The 22,960-nt window shown below is 36.9% G+C and overlaps 1 protein-coding gene across 1 annotated transcript in view; it reads right to left on the bottom strand.

The window, feature by feature from the left end:
• Positions 1–21,922, bottom strand: part of LOC110036627 (pyrophosphate--fructose 6-phosphate 1-phosphotransferase subunit alpha-like) — a 35,540-nt gene extending 13,618 nt beyond the window's left edge. The window contains exons 1-17 of the mRNA XM_020741115.1: positions 21,767–21,922; positions 9,697–9,869; positions 9,091–9,203; positions 5,021–5,095; positions 4,822–4,935; positions 4,662–4,729; positions 4,320–4,403; positions 3,875–3,928; positions 3,486–3,566; positions 3,300–3,393; positions 3,101–3,174; positions 2,881–2,991; positions 2,753–2,797; positions 2,621–2,677; positions 2,159–2,263; positions 1,959–2,075; positions 1,758–1,861 (exon numbers count right to left, since the gene is read on the bottom strand). Of these exons, the coding sequence (XP_020596774.1) occupies positions 1,758–1,861; positions 1,959–2,075; positions 2,159–2,263; positions 2,621–2,677; positions 2,753–2,797; positions 2,881–2,991; positions 3,101–3,174; positions 3,300–3,393; positions 3,486–3,566; positions 3,875–3,928; positions 4,320–4,403; positions 4,662–4,729; positions 4,822–4,935; positions 5,021–5,095; positions 9,091–9,203; positions 9,697–9,869; positions 21,767–21,856 (1,559 nt within the window). The 5' untranslated portion in view covers positions 21,857–21,922. The remainder of the gene's footprint in view (positions 1–1,757; positions 1,862–1,958; positions 2,076–2,158; positions 2,264–2,620; positions 2,678–2,752; positions 2,798–2,880; positions 2,992–3,100; positions 3,175–3,299; positions 3,394–3,485; positions 3,567–3,874; positions 3,929–4,319; positions 4,404–4,661; positions 4,730–4,821; positions 4,936–5,020; positions 5,096–9,090; positions 9,204–9,696; positions 9,870–21,766) is intronic.
• Positions 21,923–22,960: the final 1,038 nt, after the last annotated feature.

Raw genomic sequence — 22,960 nt, 5'->3', positions numbered from 1 at the left:
ACCCAGCTTAATATAAACCCTATTTAATCTTTATATTAAATAGGGGAACTTGTTGGCAAATATAATGGTTTCACAGACCAAATGGATGTCATATATTCCTTAGTTTATTTGATCGAGCCTCATCCTCAAGTGTTGTGTTTATCCTTTGGGATAGATACAGGATTTGAAGTACAATGCTCTTTCATTTAAACTATGAAAAATATGGGGTCACTTTGATTTCATAGTTTTCTAAAACTAAATATATATATAAATTAAAACGTCCTTCCAAAGCGGGCGATGGGATTTCAATTCCGGCTGCCGACAGCTTCTTACGGGCGACCCCCAAACAACCTCTTTTCTTTTTTGTGCCGACATCCTCTCACAAACGTGGAACCAAAGTTTTCTCCTCCACTGCACTGGTTTCAAGCACGCTTCACCGCTACCCTGCATTGAGCCGCTCAAAGCCGAAGGAATTGTCAGTTCGCATGCCCGAGGGCGACAGTCGCAATCTCGCGATCTTGTATTTGCCTTCCTAGTTAGCGCTAACGTGATTGTAACGACATGATCCCTCATTGTCACCCATTAATTTTTGTCAAGGTGGTTGTGATTCGGATGCGGAGAAAGATGGAAGCCTTCCAACGGCGGGTCACACCCGTGACGTCGGTGTCGTTCCCGCTACGTAAGAGGATCACTACCGAAGAGGGAACATCGGAGTTCTGGGTCTCGCCGCGATTGAGCAGCATCAATGAGGGCTGTGATGGCTGCTAGATTTAGGGCTCTGATACCATAAAAAAAGAATGGTTCAAAATATGCTTTGTAACATGAGCTTAAATAGGGTATAACAATATTTTATAAATACGTCCTTAGACTTCTTCAACATTCCCTTTTTACCAATAGGATCCTAAATAAGGTCCAATTCTCAACAGATATCACCTTTCTCGTATAGAAGTGTGTCTGTAGCTTTTTCGAGAAGTGGTGGTGCATGTCCCTAGACATCCAAGCCTTGCCAACATAGCTGATTGCTACAGCTCCTGCTGTCTTTGCTACCATTCATGCTGTTTTCTATCCGGACAACCACCATGATTAGTTGTTTACTCTTTCAATCTTTCCAAAACTTCCCACGGTTTTCATTTTCTTTGCATCCTACAACTTTTCCCCATTAGACTCGATCCTCAAACTACTTCTTAGGATCTAGGTATCACTTAACTATTTAGGGAATATTGTTTTAATCCTAGACTATCTAATGCGTCCAATTTAGCCCCTTTACTCAAATCTAATTCAAAAGAGTCCATCAACTCCTTAAATCTGTACAATTATAATCTAAGAACCCGTATTTGAGAAGTCAGTGGCTAAACTAAACACAATAATTAAGACTCGAAGGGTCCCATACAAATAATTCAATGATCATTTCAACCTTTTTATCAATTTAAAACAAACACAAACACTATTGGAGTAGAACCTTCTAAAACTGCAGTTACAAAAATAAACTGTGATTTGTGTATGTAAAATAGAACCAACATAAAGAGTAGGATGTATATATGCAGCTCAAGATAATATGGCTTAAGGTTTTACTTAAAGATCTAGATACATTGGACTTGCCAACAAAGGCAGCATTACAATGATGAATGGAAAGGAATTCTTACAGAGCTGACCCTATATAATTGGGCTAAGGCCAAAATTGATAAAAGAGGAACCATTTGCTAAAAACTTTTAAGAAAGATCATATTGATCCCGAATTAAGTTCAAGTTAAATTTAAAATAATTATTAGAAAACATACTCGTATGCTTTTCCTTTCAAGTCAACGGAAGCAGGATGGACAGCAGGTTTCCCTATTGCACTTATACCAGGTCCCCGAGACCATCTCTTTACGGTCATCATTGCCTAGCAGCAACAAACAAAGTATTCTCATATGGTCTGAATATTAAAAATTGCAAGTTAATAAACATCAGAAAACAAAGAGAATGGGCAAGGATATAACTGTAATTGGTGCAGCACCACATTTCCACTTATTCACGGGGCTTTTCAGGTTTGTAACGGTAGCAAGGTAGCCATTAAGACCAGCTGCAAGAATATGGTAACAGATGTGCCCAAGAACCTGTAATACGTCTAATTCCTTGAATTACTGCATGATAACATAATTTTAAAATGAAGAGAAAACAACACTAAATTTAAACTTACGTAGGCATAGTCACAGTCAAATTTTGAAGGTAAAGAGCCCCGAGCTTGATAGCCAAAGAAGTGACAGATTGCATTAAATTTCTTCCCTTTATATTTTCCTTCTTTCTGTAACAGACAAGGTTAAATACATTAAAAGTGACAAGGGAAAGGACATATAAAATGAAACAAAAAAGAAATTCTGAGAGCTTAGAGAAATGTGCTTGTGCATACACGAAAAGATGGGAATAAAATTAAGCACAATGATTAATTAATCGTGTTAAGGAAGAGAGCTGCAATGAGTCATAGATATTATAAAAAGTTATACAATCATAGGTTACATAAACTCGTCCCCAAAGAATAAATGGATAAGTTTAGGTTTCAGGCCCCAATCAAACAATACAAGAAAATCAAAACAAAATGCAAACAAAATGCAATGTTCCTAAAAAGCTTATCTACTAAGAGTAGAAGGCGTAGGATGCTCACCGTTCGCTTGTTCAGTTCGTTCTCCACCAAATAAGCCAGAAGTTTTTCTGTTTCAATCTATGTACAACCGAAGAATATTTTATAAGATAATAAAAAAGACTTCAAATTACAGCCAACTGATGATAAGTTCACCTGAGACAACTGTGCTGAGTCATCTGATTCAGGGTGGAGAAGCAACTGCATCATGATAGCCTTAATAATATATGACCACAAAAGCCACTTAGAACAGAAGGATATCATCCTTAAACACAAAATCTAACCTGTTTCCTGATGAATGGTGGCAAAAATTGGAATAATGCAGATGCCCAAGGAGAAAGATGGGTGGAGATATGCTCAGCCGAAATACCTTGGCCATGAAGACCATGAATTTCCTGTAATAATTATAGCAACAGCAGTGCATAAGTAGAGAATCATGATAAGAGAGTAGTATTTCTGAGATGTCAAATGAAGGAATCCAACCAAAAATTAGGTGGACAATACCTGCAGGAGAGCATACAGTTCGGGAATACTCTCTACCAAACCCTCTGGGATAAGAAGCACCCCATGGAACTTCCCTACCATGGAAACATAAGATATTATAGAAAATCTAATTTTTTTGAAGGGGGAGTGTGAGGCCAAAGAAGATACGGAAACCTAATAGAAAGCTGCAACACAATGTACAAAATCAAAATAATAAAACCTTGATCTGCCCTGGCTTGAACAGCATCCGAGATCTGCTTTGTAATATCAAAAAGAGTAAGTTTTGAGGCAGTTACCTCCTCACCAAGAAGAACCTGGCAACATGACAATCAATATTAATTCACAAAATGAAAAGAGATACATTAATGTACTGACTGAAGTTTTCGTTCTAAGTAGAAAACTATACCATGTTTGGATGTGATTGGAGAGCACATTCTAGAGCTACATGAGAAGCTTTGCGGCCCATCAGGCGAATAAAATAATAGTACTGCAAAGAAAAAGTAAAGCATCATGAATGGAAAAAAAAAATCAAGCAGACTCGGATATTTTATTGGAAAAATACACAAGGCACGAAAAATTGTGGACGGTGGAGTGATAGTTACATTAACACTTGAGAAGCACGTCTGTATAGAACAATAAAGCAGTCTTGCAGACACATAAGATCAAAATTTCAAACCTCTTAACTAGATCTCATACTGGCAACAACATATGTTAACTTTACAATCATATATATATATATATCTTACACGAATGATAATTGCACGAAAACAAACTATTCCATAATGAATTAGTTACCTTTTCAGCTGATAAAGCATCAGTACAGACGTTGCTTATGAGTTGTGAGTTAACCTGTATAGAGAAAATCAGACAAAGTAAACATTGATAAGAATGCAGGCATAATTGATAGTGAAGCAATTCTATCATAATTAGATGTCAAAAGATGAGAAGACAATATAAGGTAATCAGCCAAATTCAGGAACATGAATAACTATGAAGCATCATTTTCAAAGTTCAAAGAAGAAAAAAAAAATGATAAAGGTGTAATAATTATGGATATATTTGTTGCAAATTGAAATTGAAACAGGTCAATATCCACTACGGTGAAGAAGATAGTTTTCACCAAGCACATGGAAAAATTACAAGAAGCAAAGTATAAAAAGGGATAAATAGCCATCGGGCTTATTTATGATATAGTGAAGTAAAACAGCATGCATTTTTAATAATGTAATGGTTTTCATACCTTACATATAGTGTCAAACCCGACATTTGCCTCAACAAACTGGTTTCTAAGGTCCCCATTCAGTGTTACTGGAACACCAACCACCTGTGAGAACATTTAAAGTTCTAAGCCTTCAGTAAAATGACAGAAAGAAAAATTAAGAACAAAATTTAAGATGTAATAAAGAACATGGCTTAAAATGCGTGTACTTAAGCACCTAAGAAAATCAGTGAAGAAGCCATATTATGTGGACACTTACATCTAAATGCATGGAAGCATACTCAAACAAACAAAGTTTATACACAATATGAAAAAAGGACCTGTAGCACTCCATAACATACAGATACTGTGGCATTTCAGTACCTTTGTTGGACATTTTGACACTGCAAAAGTCTCAGCAAGCTGTGCAGCATCTGTGTTAGATGTAACTCCTTGAAAAGCAGAAAAAAAAAAAAAAAGAGTTCAGCAGATAAAATTACTCTAGAAAGTGAAATAGCAGAACAAAAATCAAGAACTAAATTACCTCCAATTATGGCAAGACCGTCCAATTTCAGGGCATCACAGGCAGCCTTCGCTGCATTAACCTGCTCGATAGTTCGGATTTGATCGACGGTGCGTCCAAGCAAATCAAAACCACCTAAAGAATTCAGTACAAAAAAAATTAAAAACACAAATTATGGACATTATAGAACCAAGAATCAATGCAGGCTTTCTTCAAAAACCTTGATTCTTGTATGAGGAAAGAACTTCATCTGTGATCTCCAAGGTTTTCTGTGCAAACAAGCCTTCAGTCCCACCTATATGTAATAATACAAGAAAAAGAAATGATTAAACAGTTTGGGCAATATCAATGCCGCACGTAAATATCCTGCAATCTACATTTCATTTATTTGCTTAAAAAGTAAATAAAACAGAAGTGTGCCTATCAAAACAATTGTTTTTGGAAAAAAGAATATGTGGGGAATACGAATGCAGCATGATGACAGATAAAATTGTATGAAGATTTGTTGGGACAAGTGAGAAGTTACAATTGATGAGTTCTTTAAAATAGCAGGAACTCAGGATCAATAGAACTAATACCATGTATATGATTTGCAATTTTAGCGGAAATGAAACATAATAATTGTCAATCAGCATTAGAAGAAAATCAAATAATATATAATCGTAAGACTTGGAATTATTATATAGAAGAATGGGGATATAGATGAAGTTATAATTTCTAAAATCAAATTTGGGTGACTTTAATGAAGTGCTCCATGAGTTTCTTGTAACAAGAGAAATTTCTCAATAACGAAAAGAAAAATTTTACGATGAATCTACAATTAGATTAGCAATCCTACGTGGATCAGAATGTTCTACTATAAGATGTCAATGATAGCAAAGTTAAATGTGACAACAAATAAAAGTATTTTAAGATTAATGTATGATAAAAAATAGGTAGGACAGTTTAAAAAATGATTATATGAGCAACAACAACAAGGCCTTAATCCCACTACGTGGGGTCGGCTACATTAATCCTTTTTCTCCATTGCGTCCTATTTAGTGATTATAAACTAATGAAGATAAGGTAATGAAAAATAAATGTAATAAATTTGTACATATATGATGGTGGGTAGAAGTTGCAACAATAAGATAACTATTTAAATTTAATGTATATGTTCGAAAAAAGAGCATGAGTCGGCCAACAAAAAATATGGCTACAAGTTGTACAGAAGAACTGTGCAAATTAAGTGATGCAACTCTTAAAAGGAATGAATGAAAGATGAGGTTTAATCCAAATAGTTTGAAAAGGCCATGGATGATGGCAATAATGAAAAATATAGAACAACCAAACAGAAAAACTATTAAGTGCAAGAACTTCATTAAATCAATCTTGAATCAAAAGGAGAAAAAAGAACCCTTCAAGATTAAGGAAAAGTTTGAGGGATCCACAAATACAAAGGATCAATTTTGTCCCTTTGGTGATAAAAAATTACATGGCCGTAAAATTCATAGATCAGGCTGTTTTTTTCTTTTTTATGAATTGCTCTTCAACTACAACATGTGTATAAAAAGTCAACAAAGTTAAAGGCTTGCCTTGAAAGGCAATTACTGCTATATTTAAAATGCGAATAAGGCTAAAATGGAGAAGACAAACAAGAATAAAAATATAGAAATTAAGAGTAAAGATATTTTAAGATTGTTATGAAAAGTAATAGATATGATGGTTGTATAAGATTGTTATGAAAAGTAATAGATATGATGGTTGTATATTATGAAGTTGGATTATAGAAAATCTAATAGATAGGTAACCTAATTAGAGGAGATCTAATTGCAGATCTTTCCTTTATTAGAAATATGCATAATCTATAGATTTCTTAGTGTACATAAATATGTAACATATATTTTCAATTGGTGAATAAGAGAAAAAAAGAAGTTTTCCTTCACGTAGCATCAGAGACTTTATTTGCATCATTCAACTTCATCTGCTCCGCCTTCATCCCACAATAGGATGAGGGCATCGATCAATGCTTCCCTGGTTCATCCGCTCTGTCTGCGCCATTCTGCTGCATTTCATCCTGATCGACATCATCTACTTCGATCTACTTCATCTTAATCCTGATCAGCATCTCGGCTTCATTTGCTTAGGTCGATTTCGTAAGCCGCTTTGTTTGCTTCCTCGGTTTCATCGGTTCCTTCGGTTTTGTTTTTGGTAATTGTTGAACTGTTGGTCATTGAGTAATTGGTCTCTTAAGGCTCGGCATCGTCCGTTTGTGACGTTCGTCTCGCCCTTTGACTCCTCCTTTAGCAATAGGTAAATTTCCTTGAATATTTGGTGAGAATCATGATTGTGGAACAAAAATATGTTATGACAAGTTTGATTTCCTCAGTGACTAAAATAACGGATAAAAAGTTAAATAACATCAATTATTTTATTGGAACAAAACTGTAAAACTTTACTTAAGAAGTATTTCCCATAAGAATCACCTCATTGATAATCCCTCGGTTAAGACTAATTTGAATTAATCTAAGTGTAAAAGAGTTGATGCCCAGCTGTTGATACGAATACAAAACTCTATTGAATCTATCAATTTGGTCATATAACTCATTATTAATGTGTTAAAGATGCTATGGAGGAATTGGAATTTATGTTTTTTTGGGAGAAAATATTTCTCGAATCTTTGATGTATGCAAAGAGTTCTACGGAGCTGAACAAGAGGAACGATCATTTAAAACTTCCCACATGCACTTTAAGTGTGTGTATGAAGAACTGAATTTACTATTATCCTTCAGTACTAATGTTCAAATTCAATAGGCTCAAAGAGAACAAATGACAGTTAAACAGTTGGCCTTAACTCTAAGTATGAAGGTGTCAAATCATAAAATCTATCTGACACTGGGGTTACTCTCTGAAGAAAGCTTATGCTAGAGTGTCGCATATTATTTCGAGTCCCTAGGCTTCATTCATACAACAACTTAATGCTCTTGCTAGCCAGAAAAATACAGACATCAGTATAACTCATTCTCAAAGCAATTATAGAAGTAGAACTCCAAGTTCTGGAAATTGAAGCTTGAAAGTAGTTCGCTACTACTGTAATGACCCTGGACATACAAAGAGAACGCGTCAGCAGCTGCTCAAAAAGAATCAGAAGAATTCTAGGTCACAGTCAGCTCACATGGTCACTACTAATGAGGCCTCACAAAGTCAAACTCTCTCAATTTCTGCATATGAATATACAAAATTCATCCAATTTCAAGAAGCATCCCGAAATCTCCTTTTATCACTACTCTTGTTGAGTTAGGTAACAACAATGCTTGTCTTCTTTTCTCTTCCACATAATAGGTTATTGATTTTGATGCCATATATCATAAGATAGGTAATCCAAAACCTTTTTTCACCTTTCATAAACATCTTTCTTCCGTCACCTTAACAGATGGATCTATTTTTAATGTTCTCAATTCTAGTATCATTAATGTTACACCTATATTACCTTTAACATTTGTCCTTAGTTTACCTCAATTCTCTTTTAATATTTTCTCTGTTAGTAAGATTACACATGCTCTCAATTGTCATATGTTATTCTTCCCTTATCATAATTGTGATTTTTTTCAAGATCATATGACGAAGAAGAATATTGATAAATGATGAGAATTGGGGGGAGGAGGGTTATACATTTTGGATGTAAATCTTCCATTGTTTAAATATATTATTTCCTAAAGCAATGAGGCTTAACACAAACGTATAAATAGTGGGCTAGAGGATCAGCCTGACAAATCAAACCATTTCCCAGTCTAATGAAACTTCAGAGCTTCTCTTTAACTTGACTTATTTTCATTAGTCGGCCCTGATGTTACCCACAAATAAATTTGCTGACAAAAGATGAATAGGGTAATGCATGCAAGATAGCTTGATGGTTATCATGATTTCATTTTAACCAAAATAGTACTTTAGCAAATCCAGTTCCAGAGAATAATGGCAACTGTGATGCAATACAGGAGCAAAAGTCACAAACCACGCAAGTAGACTTGCATCCTGGGTAAGCTAATTCAGTTGCAAACGTATCCTTGATGTGCATCAAACTTATGAATCTCAACTTCAGTCAAATCAACTTCTAGAACATGATAGACAGAAAAATCTATAGCATAAAATAAATGTATATTCATTGGCTACTAACTACAAAGCTACCGATATAAGTACATCCCAGTCACATAAGATTTGCCCTTCGTTATTTCACTGTGACAACGCTACAAAATTAAGAATATTTTCCATATTAATGAATGTACTTATAAATATGACGAACAAGATACTTACCAACGAACCCAAGCAAAACATTTTTGGTATTGTGAATCTTCAGAGCATTGTAAAGACCCCAAATGACATTATGTCCGCCTGGAGACTGCCTTCCACTAAACACAACGCCCACTCTAAAAGAAGATGATAAAATATCACAACAGCAAAACTTAACCAAGAACATCTGAGGGCAATAAAAAGGCAATTGAAACATATATAAAAATAAATCATGAAATAGAGCCAATCTGCTAGGGCATCTTAAACTTTTACACACAGAGAACCTAGTAAATAGAGGAAATAGATTTAGTTACAATTGGCATTTACATACATGGCACACGAGTCTTCTGTATTTATATATCTAACACCAATACTTTATTATTTACACACATAGCACTCAAATCTTAAATATCACATCAAAAATAGCATTGTTACTACTTTTTAAAAGTGAAACACACATTTTCATGCAGAGGTTTGAAGCACCAAAGTACTATGTATGTAAATATGAAAGTTTAGGTGTGAGATATGTTTAGGTGTGAGATATGTAAGCTATGTAAGCACATAAGAATTGTGTGCTAGATATGTAAATTTCCCAAAAAAATAATAAGCAAAGCAAACAAGAAGGCTGACCTTTTGAATGGATGCTCGGTTATGATCTGAGCACGTGAAACCTTGGATGTTGCTCTCAGAAAATGAGCTAAAGGCTGACCATAGGTGTGTGGGAAAGCTTGGCTGATGACATGCGCACCCGCTGGATCTACTCCAGTTGTTCCACCGCCAAATTCAACCCTCACAGTAGTGCCCTGTACATGATAAAGATTAGGAGAAAACGTTAGAAAAAGTAGCCAGAGATTCATCGTGCCACCACAAACGTAGATTAATTTAAGTATACAAAAAGAAAGAGCACGAGTTTATCTTTTTATTAATTTGTAAAAGCCTCCTCTAGTATTATCTTTTTTCTGAGAAAAAAATAGATTTTTTTGAGTTCTGTATTCAAGTACCTTTAATTTTTACCTATCTACAAACAATGGCAATTTAAATTAATTACTCTAGTTATTCTTTAATTATTATTTTAATCAACTTTTTCCATTTTCCAATTCAAAGTCACCCCCTTGTCGGCCATTTTAACTTCGTGATTTGAAAAAGTGATGATTTTGTAATTTTGAAAATAATTTAAATATGAGTATAACTCTTTTTATTTTTAAAAGTAACATTTTAATTTTAAAATAAGAGAGACTAAACGGGTCTCACATTTTAAATAGTTTAGATGATTGAATACAATACTAAAAGTAATACACTTATCTCGAAGAATAAATATATCACTTGTAATAGGGATTCAATCACCTAGACTAAAGAATTTGTGGCATCCGTTTTAATCTGCAAAATATTTTATAAAAAGGCTAACAAGTTCCCCTACATAACATAAAAAATTAGATAGAGTTTATTTTATCTAGGTTTCAGGTTCCCTATAGAGGCAAACCCCTATAGTTAATTACATCTAAAATGACTGGGGGTCACTAAAGAAAAATCTCGATTAAGATCAGGTGGTGTTGTCTTCAAGATTTCAAAGTTTAGGTTTTCACGATTGGACATGAGACAATCAAATGGGAATGACTCAAAATATGAACAATTATTTTAAGGAATTCAAAGGAATGAATAATAGTAGACATCACAGATCCAGGAGAAACTCCGGAGATGTCTCAACTATCCTAATGTTCGGCTTTATGTCTTTGAAGTGATGTAATTTGATATTTCAATCCTGCAAATTATTTTGGATTTAGGACTTATGTTTTCACAATATCGGACTGTGCAAATAGTCTAAAAAGATATGAGAATTTACACCGTACCGCACGGTAACCTCAGAATCCTAAGGTGATAGAACTTATAATTGCACAACAGAATTGTACAAAAGCCTAAAGGGTGATCCTGTGAGTTGTTATTTAAACTAAATAAAGTGATAGGTGATGTGATGTGTTTTGATGTTTTGTTGCTGCAAATCCACCTTGAAGTTGTTCCTCGTCATGCTGCCCACGATGTTCGCTCCAGGCTCCTCGTAGCACCTCCAGGTTTAGTTTTAGTTTTGAAAACGAACCTAACCACTAGGTTATCTTAAACTAAGGCATAGTATGTATCAAAATAACTAAACATGCAGTATAAAAGAAAATAACAATATAGTGTACAGTAGAAAAAAAATACAATATAGCATGCTGAAAGAAGAGTGTAACATGCTAGAAAGAGCAATATAACATGCTGGGAAAGTAATATAGCATGCTAGAAAATAAATTAAAAAAAAATACAGCAAGGTAAATCACACCTGTAAATTTGAGAAGTCTGCTGCTCCTTTAAACTAGCTATTATTCACTGTATAAAGAAAGTTGTTTGGAAACTTCGAGAAAATCGACGAATAAATCCACGATGAAAGATTCAGAAAAATTGACAAATAATAATCATCTCGGAAAAACCCCGAAGAAAATCCCACGAGTGTTTTGTCCAAAATTCCAAGAAAACATAAAAAAAATCTGAAAAGAGGGAACCGCAAGCACTCGGGTCGGGGCTAGACTCATATATATTTGTATATATATATTTGTATTCGAGGGTCATCGAAGGCTACTCGGTCACCCGGATACGTAAAGCCCGACACTCCACTAGAAGAATGTCCTAATGAACCTAATTTATGAGGGTATTCTTTAGCCCAGGATCGGCAATCAACAAATGGACAACCCAATTTGTAACACCTCTTTAAAACTTAAGTTTTAACATGCATAAACTTAAGTTTTAACATGCATATTTTTAACATGCATATGTATATCAGGCATACAAAAGACAAGTTGTTTTAATTTGATTTTGTAATGAAAATATTTTTTTTTAATATTGCATCTATCCTTATCAATTTATTTTATTAATTTTGAAAAAAAAATGATTGTCCATAAGTCGATCACGTCACTGAGCCTAGGACTACCAACAACCTAAGAAGATACGGGTCCCCCTCTAGTCTTATGTCGGTGAATGATACTTTTATCCTATAGTTTATCAGGTCCTAGAATTGAGTCCTTGTGTTGTAGAATGAGATATCATTCTACTCTACCACTGACGTGTCTTTGTCATCATCGCCCTACACCCCAAAGCAAAACCGACCTACTTGCGACCTTGCTTGATGGTTTCACATATAACAGTTTCACATATAATTGATGGTTTCACATATAACAAAAGGCTATACATGAGCACTTATGTATCAGACATAAGCACAAAAAATCGAACCAAGAAGCAAGGAAAAAAAAAACAAAAATGGGGATGAGAGAGAGGAGAAACTGATCTACCCAAAAGATCGAAGGAAAAAGGGTGGAGCAATCCTCAAAGTCATATCAAAAAGACCTAAAAATAGAGCCCAAGATCCTTGAATCAATCCTAGAAGGATATCATTTTCTGACATTTCATAAATGGATCAACCCATGACAATTTTATGAATTCAATTTATATAAAATTCATGATTTCTCGAAATAAAGTTTCAAGAACTTTTCATATGTCACAAAGCGAGAGAGAATAATCCATAGGGAATAACTTTCTAAATTTCCAAAAAGCTATGCCAATACCAATTCCATTCAACTCCAACATTAATCAAAAGCTCTTTTCTTTTTTTTTATCTCATAAACATGAAATTATCCATAGAGTATTCAAGGTAATAGAAAGAGACAACCACCAGCCTAATTCATTCCACCAAGAGATCACAAGTTAAAGCTCACGGGTAAAACCAAAAGGAGAAGAAATTTCACGGGTAAGGCGGCAGGGAGCACAACCAAGCTCCAATTAGTTCACGGGTAGGAGCCAAAAGAGAGGAGAGCTCACTGGTAAAGCCAAAAGGAGAGGAGAGCTCACAGGTAAGGCAACATGTATCACAAAGAAAACAAGCCAGCCTCAAATCCAGCTCACGGCCAAGGACAACCAGAGAAAAATCATAAAGGCAGTAAACACCAAGTGAGGCTTACGGCTAAGGCAGCAAACCAAAGCCACTATAAAATAGATCCATGAGTAGGGAGAGCAAGAGGAAGACCATAAAGGTCATAAACATCAAATACGGCTCACATTAAACATTCTCACATAGTGGTACATATCGAAATTTATGAATTTTGGGATGACAAACTTGATTACCCACAAAAATTTCAAAAGGAAGCGTTATATCCAAAGTTTCTAGCCCAACCGAACCCAACACGAAGAGATAAGCAACATAACAAATGTTCTCAGAATAGCAAAAAAAAAAACCGAGCTCTCCAGTAAATCGAGCTCCATCAGGGAATAGCAAAAGCATAACCAAAACCGAGCCCAAAAAAAGGGCAAACCTAGTCAGAGAAATGGTTCTAACAGTAAAAAATTTCAGCAAACATAAATCACCAAAAGGAACCCAAACCGAGCCCAAATAAAGGGCAGAAACCAAGCAGCAAAGGAAAAAACCCAGCCCGACATAGGGGCAAAAGCCGAAAACACGTCCATATAGGGAAACAGGGAAATACTTCCAGCCACCATTTAATCAAAAAGGAACTAGACTCAAGCCCACCATATGGGCCAAAACAGATCCTCCTTGCAACATCAAAACCCAAAATTTGCATTCAATATGTATGCTTCGAATAGGGACAGACAACAGAAAACAGAATAGCATAAGTAGGATCTTAAACCATTATCCAAAGCATCGAAGCAAATTCCCGCATATAAATATAGAAATAACAGGATTATAAAAAAAAGATTTGCATGTAAGAATGATCCTAAACATGCTTTCTATGTATCTTAAGCAGAAAAGAAAAGGAAAAAGCCAATATCATGCTCCATTTCCATATTTTCATAGATTATTCATGCTTAAACTTCAAAATATACCCAAATCTTGCTTTCTCATGAGATAGGAAGTATTTTCATGCCATCTGAAATACTGTCAAATAGAGGAGAAGAGAATAATACCTTTTTAATGCAGATTTAAAGCAAAGCACTAAAGATAAATTGAAAGAAACACCTCGACAGAAATCCTTCTTGAAGACCTTGCTAGCCCCCACGGTTTCTAGCTCCCGGCTCGACAAGCTCTAACCACGAGAGTATCGACCAACAGAGAGGAAGAAGAGCTTCCTTCGAACAACAAAACAGAAAGAAGTAGCATTCCCAACAGTAAAAAAAAATCCAAGTCTTCTTCTCTCAAAAACCATCTCTTTTCTCTCTCAAAATTTTCAACAACCCCTCTCCTAATCCTCACGGTAAGCTAATAACCAGAGAAACGAAAAGAAAAGCCACATGTTTGCCGCCCTAGCCAACCAATCGAGCGAAGGAAGGAATCAACACCATAAATGAGGAGAACGTATAGCCTCGAGAAGGAGAAGCGTCGGTCAGCTTGCCTCCTGTAATTGGAGAACCGGTCGGCTAATTTGCCACATTAAGAAGGGGAAGAAACGGGAGAGCGCGCCGCATACTCGAACGGCAGAGGAAAGTCGCGTGGATCAACCATGGAAGCTAGGGCACGGGCGAGAGGGAGAGCCGAGCGCTTCACCTGTTCGAATCCGTGAATGGGTCGAACAGATGGTGAAGGGTGCGGGTGAGAACCTAAATAGGGTTAAGTTTTAATGGGATTATAATTTAGGGGTAAAGTTTAAAAAGTATTTAATATTTTAGAAAATAAAAATTGAATTTGTGTTTTATTCGTGCGTCGTAACATATTGAATATGGATGTCCTATCTAGGTATTTTTGACATTCCGGACCCGCTGGCATGATCCGTTTCACCGTCAGAGGTCATTTTGGCGAATTCATCGATTTACGTGTCAATTTTTTCGTGTCAAAAATATGGCAATATGGGTGTCCTTTTCTACTAAAATTGGTGTTTCGGACTCGCTGACGCGGTTTTTTTTATCGTCGAAGGTCGTCCAGAAAAGTTTGCATTTTCACACATCCTTTAGGCTCAATATATGTTCGATCTTGTGCAATTCAGTGAATTTTGTGCATCTGTTGTGTGTATGTGACGATAAAGTCGTGACGAGGTTTCCCTAAGGCTTGGAGTTCTATTAGGAACTTTGCTCTTGAGTCTCTACACAATAGTCATTAACCACTCGTACATAAGATGATGGTTTTGGACCATAAATGTTAGACATCACAGGAAATAAGGAAGTGGTTGGAATTTCTAAAAAGTGTGGGTCCCAATTCTAGTTTTCTAAGATAGTCAGTACGAGCCACTGATCTCAACAACTTATCGCAGACTACTAGTAACTTGCATGATCTGAAGATAGATTCCAAACAAGGGATCCCAATGATGATTCAAGTCCACCCAAAAAATAGGGCATTTCCAAATATACCACCAAATTCCTATGTATTTACATATCTAACACCTAAACTTCGCTTTTTTACATTTATAAAACCCAAATCTTTCATATCAAATAAAAAATATCACTATTTTAACTTCTAAAAAATACCACCAAATTCCTAGCATTTGCATGGGTCTGAACCATGATGTCTAACGTTTCTTGCCGAAAAAAAAGGGAAATTTACATGCATACCACACAATTCTTGTGAAATAACACCTAAAGTTTGATACTTATATTTATAACACCTTGGTGTTATAAACTCATGCATAAAAAGATACATTTGCCTTTTAAAAAGTTTAAGAGTGATATTTATGATGTGATGTTAACGATTTGAGTCTTATGAATGTAACTATTAATGTTTATGTGTTAGATATGTAAATATATAAGAATTGAGTGGTATGCATGTAAAAGCACCAAAAAAAATTTTGGTGGTCATGATCATTGGATCTCAATGCCCGACAATATCCTATATAAGAGCGGTATCCCACCGAAAATTCCTTGCAAGGATTAGTTAAGTACTTAAGCAAGACCCGATGTGAGATTATATGGCTCCATATGGCTTACGACTGGCAATCGATGAGCTCTCATTCTAGACAATTGTATGCGAACAACATAATATGTTGTTGATACTGAATTTAATCCTAAAATACGGAAATAAGATTATTATTGCTGGAAATTAGAAAAGAACATAACAAAAGTACATAAAATTGGAAATAAAATGACATGAATAGAAACGAGACTCTATGGCGAGGGTGAAAGTGTCGAACTTCGGCTGGAGAGTGGGTGTGGGGATGGTTTGGAGATGCCATGGTAGCAATTAGGTGGAGGTAGGGAGGAGGCGGTAGCAGGGAGGGAGCATAAGGGTTGGTCAGTGGCAGGGAAGGCGCGGATAGGCAGGGGCAGTAGCACGGAAGTGTAAGACGACAGGGCGGCAATAGGAATGGTGCAGAGGAAGCTGAGTGGCAATAGGAAGGTGTGGAGGCAAGACGAGCAGCGACGGGAAGGTACAGAGGCAGCCGAGCGGCAACAGGAAAATGCAAGGGCAGCCGACGGGCAACAGAAAGGTGCAGGGGCAGCCGAGCGGCAACAGAAAAGTGCAGGGGCAGCTAGCAAACAACAAGAAAGTGCAGGGGGACCTGGGTGGCAGCATGGGAGATGTCAGACGACGATAGATTTACTAAACAACCACCAACTCGAAGTATGATATAGCCGAAGCATCACCCGTCCTCGAACGTAGTTGTAACAAGGGAAGAGATGCCCGATGGCATGAGCTCTGAAATCGGGAAACACATAAACCAAATCCTAAAGTACTCAAACGACCTATACAAATAACAAATGGGGAGTGGGGGGTGGGGGTGGAGGCTGTAGTTCCCACCCCTTGAAAACAAAACGAGCAGTCTAGCAGAAGGCTAGACTGAAACCTCTGTTGAACCGGTTGGTCGGCTTAGCAGGCCAAGCCCTGCGCGTCAATCTCTCGAGGTTGGAGGAGCTTTGAATTTATCCATCGAAGCTTATAGATTTTTGTAGTATGGTGTCAAATCCGCGATATTGAATGTAGATGAACCATTACAGTCCCCTGGCAGGTAAATCTTGTAAGCATTATCATTCAGCTTCTTATGTATTCTGAAAGAACAGTAGGCTTTGGACTTGAGTTTGTCAAATGCTCCTCCTGGAAATCTCTCTTTCTTCAGCCAGATCCACACTAGATTTCCCTCCTTAAAAATCACCTTTTTTCTTGTTTTGTTCACTTATGCTTGGTATTTGATTCTGCTTAGTGATCTCTTTTTTCGACTTCCTCGTGGATTTTCTGAATCTCATGCACCTGTTTCTTAGCATCCTCACTAATCTCTAACGTCGACAGGAGCGGTACCAATTCGAGTGGGGTGAGTGGGTTGCGCCCTTTACACAATCTCAAATGGGATGTGGCTCGTAGTCTGACTCATAAATATGTTGTACATGAACTCAGCTTGAGTAAGAATCAAATCTCACTACTTTATATTTTTCCCAATGAAGCATCTCAGTAAATTTCCAAGTCTCCTATTTAATACCTCCGTCTGACCGTTCGTCTAGAGATGCACTGTCAAACTGAATTAAAGCTTAGTGTCTAGTTTTCCCCAAAGAATCCTCCATAAGTGATTCGAAAACTTGACACCCCTATCTGAAGTGATGATCATGGGTGTCCCATGCAGTCTCACAACCTCCCTTAAATATAAGTTAGTGACATGCAATGCATCCAGTGTCCAGTAACAAGGTACGAAAGTGTCATCTTCGAGAATTGATCTATCATTACCATGATTGAATCCTTATTTCGTTGTGTCCTCGGAAGTCTCACCACAAAATCTATGCTAATGTCACCCACGGGGCTTTTATTACAGGTAATAGAGTGCATAACCCTTCATTATGCCCTTAGATTTTTTTATATAACAATTCCTGCATTGTTTGATGTGTCGCTCCACATCTCTCGCTAGTTGGGCCAAAAGAAGTGTTCTCTCATCAGTGTAAGAGTCTTATACCTGCCAAAATGTCTTGTGAGTCCTCCACTGTAGCTCTCCTGAACGATAGATTCCTGCAGCGAACATCTAGGAATGCACAACTTATTTTGGTAGAACAGGTAACTATCAACTATGTAGTACTGCTCGGCTGGCTTCTTCTGACACTGCTCTCGGATTTTTCGAAAATCCTCATCGGCCTCATATAGCTCTTTTACTCCCTCAAAGACCATGACCAACGTCCGCATCGTCGTGATCAACAAGTGACGAAGACTCAGAGCATCTGCTACAAGGTTTTGACGCTAAGAACTCTACCCAAGTTGTGTGTCGGCCCTTCGATTTACTCTAATTGTTAAATAATTTCAAGGCTTTGAAGTCCATGAACAATGTAAACTTACTAGTCAAAGAATAATGGCGCTAGTGTTCAAAAGCTCTAATAATAACATAAAACTCTTCATCGTAAGTCGAATATTTTCTCCTAAAATCATTCAACTTCTCACTAAAAAAGGCAATGGTGTGACCTCCCTGGCTCAACACTGCTCATATCCCCACATCAGATGTATCACACTTTACCTCAAACAGCTGGTTGAAGTCATGTAGTGCCAAGACGAGCACCTGGGTCACCTTCTCCTTGAGTGCATTGAAATTATTCTGAGCAGCCTCAAGCCTATGGAATGCCTCCCGTCAAAAGATCTGTCAGAGGGGCGTTGATGGTACTGAAGCTCCTGATGAATCACCTGCAAAACAATGCTAGTCCTAGAAATTGCCTCAACTCGGTGAACGACCGCAGTGCGGTCCAGCTCACAATGGTCTTGATTTTTGTCGGGTCCGTCTAAATGTCTGCACTAGGCATGATATAACCCAAAAAGCATACCTAATATGTCATGGAGTGTCATTTCTTTGGATGGACACATAATTTCTCTACGCGCAAGACCTTGAACACTGCCTAAGGTGCTATAAGTGTTCTTCCTTAGATCAGTTGTAAACCAGAATGTCATCAAAGTAGACCACCACAAATTTCTAGACGTGATTTTGGAATACCTGATTTATCAACCTCATGAAACTGTCGAGGGCATAACTATCCACTCGTATAAACCATCTCGTGTCCTGAAAGCGGTCTTCCACTCGGCTCTTGGCCTCATCCGAATCTGGAGATACCCGCAACATAAGTCGATCTTGGAAAAGATGGTGGCTCCATGTAGCTAGTCCTAGAAACCGTCTAGGCGGAATATGGAAAACTTGTACTGGCTCGTAATCTTGTTGACCGTCGATGCAAATCATCTACGAAACATCCTTTTTGGTTACCATGAGGGCGGGAACAACACACGGACCGATACTCTCTTTGAATATTGACCTCTAATACAAAACTCATAGATGTAACATTGAGTTGAATGTTAATTGATAATTGAAGCATCTAATGCAACATCAATCGAGGATACACGACAGAAAGAATTGCTCTCTCTAAACTTCACTTTCACCAAGTGTAGGTTTATTTCACTAAGTTGTTTTTTTCTATTCCTAACTACGTTCTTTTTCTCGTAAAACTGAAGGGCAAAAAAAAACAAATTGCACCATCCCTGTAATAGGTAAATGTTTTTTCTTCTTCTGAAGTTGTCGAAATTAATCGTAATAAAATATTGGCTACAATTGAAGAGCTCTTATTAATAAAATTTTCATTAATTCGAGATGTAGGCATAATTAGCATTTCATTATATAATTCTTCTAATCCACATTTGGGGAAAACAATCCCACAAAAAAAAATTTGTACAGTGCAGCCTCTCGTGACGAGATCTTGTACCTATTGCTGCAATTCCTTGTATTTTGCATGTCTCAATATGTAAGCACATTGATTCAGCAACACTAATTCTGGTATGAGATCTATGACGTGTTAGATGTCCCTCAATGGCGGTAATCCCTTTGGAAGACTATTGGTCATTACATCCTAGAAGTTATGTAATAGTGGCTATAGTAGTGTTGATATCTCCCGCCCCTCAGTTCCCTCTAGCAGGACTAATGGCAGTGCCACTAGAGCATCCCAAAATGACTGCATGAAGGTAGTCCTTGGGACAAACGCCACCTTGGTGTTCCCTACACCTCTCGCATCCTTAACAAGTAACAAAACGATGGGTTTCCCATCCTTTTTAAAAGAGTGAGTATTCTTGAAGACGTAGTATTGAGTCTTATGGTCGAACTGCCAAAGCCTCCCCAAAAAAATATGGCATGCGTCCATCAAAACCACATCATACCACGCTTGCTCCTGCAACTGATCCCCAATTGAATTTGGACCAAGCACTACTGATCCACACCTATCTCATTTCCCTTCTTCAACCAAGGGAGTGGGATTGTAGATGTTTCTGCAACCAATCCCAATTTCTTCACTATTAGAGTGGATACCACATTTTAACAACTCTCACTATCGATGATCAAACTGCAAACATAGCCCTTTATTATACACTTGGTGCGAAAGATATTGTATCTCAACTATGATTGATCTTGTTTCGGCTTTGACTGCAAAATCTCTGTATGACTAACAATTATCCCTCGTCTCCCTGGAGTTGAAGTCCTTCCTCTAGACTATTCGCTGACTCCTCCTCTACCTCCTTGTGACACCCTAATTTGTGAATGTGACAACTCAGCTCGTGAGACAGCTAGAGACTGTGAGTTCACAGTCATGGCACCTAAAACCCCTACTAATAGGTATTGTATTGAAAGTGTTGCACTTTTTCGTCTTCATTCTACTTCGATCTGTCTTTTCATTCCCATGTCATGTCTTGTTAACTCCTCCGAGGTAACTTTGTCTGCCACGGTAGCTACAGGTGATTGTCTGACTAAAGGTTGATGCCTAAATGAAGACTATTGATTGCTCTATCTTGTTGTCTTTCCACCTTCAAGGCTAAAGTTTAAACATCCCCCAACAACCAGTATGGCAGTAATTGCACAACATTGCAAATAGAAATCCTCAAGCTTCCCAAGTACCGAGCTATAGCTCTTTCCTCTGGCTCGATTAGCTCACATCTCATGTGCCCATTATACCTTTTTTATTGTTTTCTTGATATAATACCAACTATTATTGCACATGATCTCTTTTTGGAGATTTTCTTATCAGATTAGGCTTAACACCACATCCCAAAATTATAATAACGTATTAGTTAAATCTCAATTCATTTAAATCCTAAATCTACAGTCAAACTATTCATCATACTTAACTTAACAACTACCATGTAAAACAATGTTAAAGATTATATAATCCTAGGATTTGCTAGATCCTACTTGTGATCAAACGGACCCTCACTCTTTGCGTAACTTATATAAAGTAAAAAAGTTCGGCTGTAAAATAAATAAAACTTTTATTCATCACAAAACTAAATTTTTAGAAAATGAAAAAGTGACTCTTCCAAGCAGCAAGATCACAATAACAGCTATGAGTATCACAGCATCACAGCACATTTCCAATAAAATAATTTCATGTTTTCAAAGAATAAAAAACTAATTTTCCGGGCAAAGCAACTCCTCTGATGCCAAGGCCTTCCGTCGAACAATACGAAGCGACATTACTTCCTTTTTGGCCACCCAGACCATAGGAACAAACAGAAACAAATACGTAATTAAAGAACAACGAGTTTCAATGATCTAACTTGCAAAACAACGAAGACATAAAAAATCTCAATATACATCCAACAGACTGAGAGAGACACAGCAGCAGAGCTCACTGTGATCCCAACAAACACCCAGAAAACAAACAAACCAACAATTCGACCAAAATGAATGAGACAACTCAATCAAACAACACACTAGCGATGAAGCGATAGACGTGCAGTGAGAACAAGCAGAGAAAAACCAAAATCCTAAAATAAGAGAGAGAGTGAGAGATATGAAAGCCATACCTCGAGACAGGGAGGGATCTCCGGCTGATAAAGAGTTCGCTGCTTCTGCAGAACCGAGAGCTCGCGAGGAACACCGTAATCTGAATCCATCTCTCTTCTGTGTGTTGCTCCGTCGTCTACACGGTCCAGAAAATAAATAGAATATTCTGATTTTGTGGATAACTCAGAAATTGCATTTTTTAAAAATGATTTGCAAGCTTGATTTGAGCGTGACCCAACAGAAAAATCAGCCGCGCTTGATTAGGTACCACATAATTCTTAGTTAGGGGAGATAAGGTTTGTGTGCATCATGTCACCCCCAACAATATGTGATAGCCAATGCTTAGATAAAATATTCATCCCGACATCAAAAAACTGGAAGTCCAACCACTTGCGGCCAAGTTGTCATGCACGTCAACAGCGGGTGACGTAATTCCAGATAGTTGATCGTCTTGACATAATATTTTTTCCATGCTCATGATCATCACTTTGTTTGTTTAATCGATACTACCCTCATGCATTCTGTGTTATATAGTTTAATTAATTCAGTGATATATACATACTTTAGATAAAACATTCATTGAAATAAAATATTTAAATTTCATTGGATGAAAACTAATATTTACAAATTGCTCGTGTATATGCTTTAAACATGGTTGTATTTATTAGCTTTAGGATTTGTTAGTCAAGCTGATTTGTTAGTCAAGCTGATGTTGTTCTCAACTGCGATGGACATTTGGTTATTATGAGATAAAATGTGTGACTAGTTACCTTCTAAATGAGTATTCTCTCGTACACTTGCTATAGTGGGATCGTTTGTCTTAATATGATAGTCCTTAAGATGTCATTTATCTTAATCGTGTTTTACGTTTGTCACTCCTAATTGAGTTCAAATTGCATTCTCATGAAGCACGAGTTTGGCCTTATTCTATGTGTTATATCATGTGAAGTCACGGTTATTTTCTTATAATTTATTATTTTTATTGTGTGCTAAAAAGATTGCGTATGTAGAGTGATACTTTAATGTCGTGGAGTTGCAAGAAGACTTAAACACATATAGATAATTGAAAGTAGCAGGGAAATACACATGAATTTTTTACCTGAAAAAATCACCGAGTTTAGCTTGGTCAAAATAGTCTGCTATAAGTGTGTATGCATCGAAATATACAGTTTTTTCTCATAACTGGAGGAGCAGGGATAAAAGTTTTCACCGAA

Source organism: Phalaenopsis equestris, unplaced genomic scaffold (genome assembly GCF_001263595.1).
Source record: "Phalaenopsis equestris unplaced genomic scaffold, ASM126359v1 Scaffold209375, whole genome shotgun sequence".
Lineage (NCBI taxonomy): Eukaryota > Viridiplantae > Streptophyta > Magnoliopsida > Asparagales > Orchidaceae > Phalaenopsis > Phalaenopsis equestris.
The sequence above is the reverse complement of the archived record's forward strand: the minus strand, read 5'-3'. Positions and strand labels throughout refer to the sequence as shown.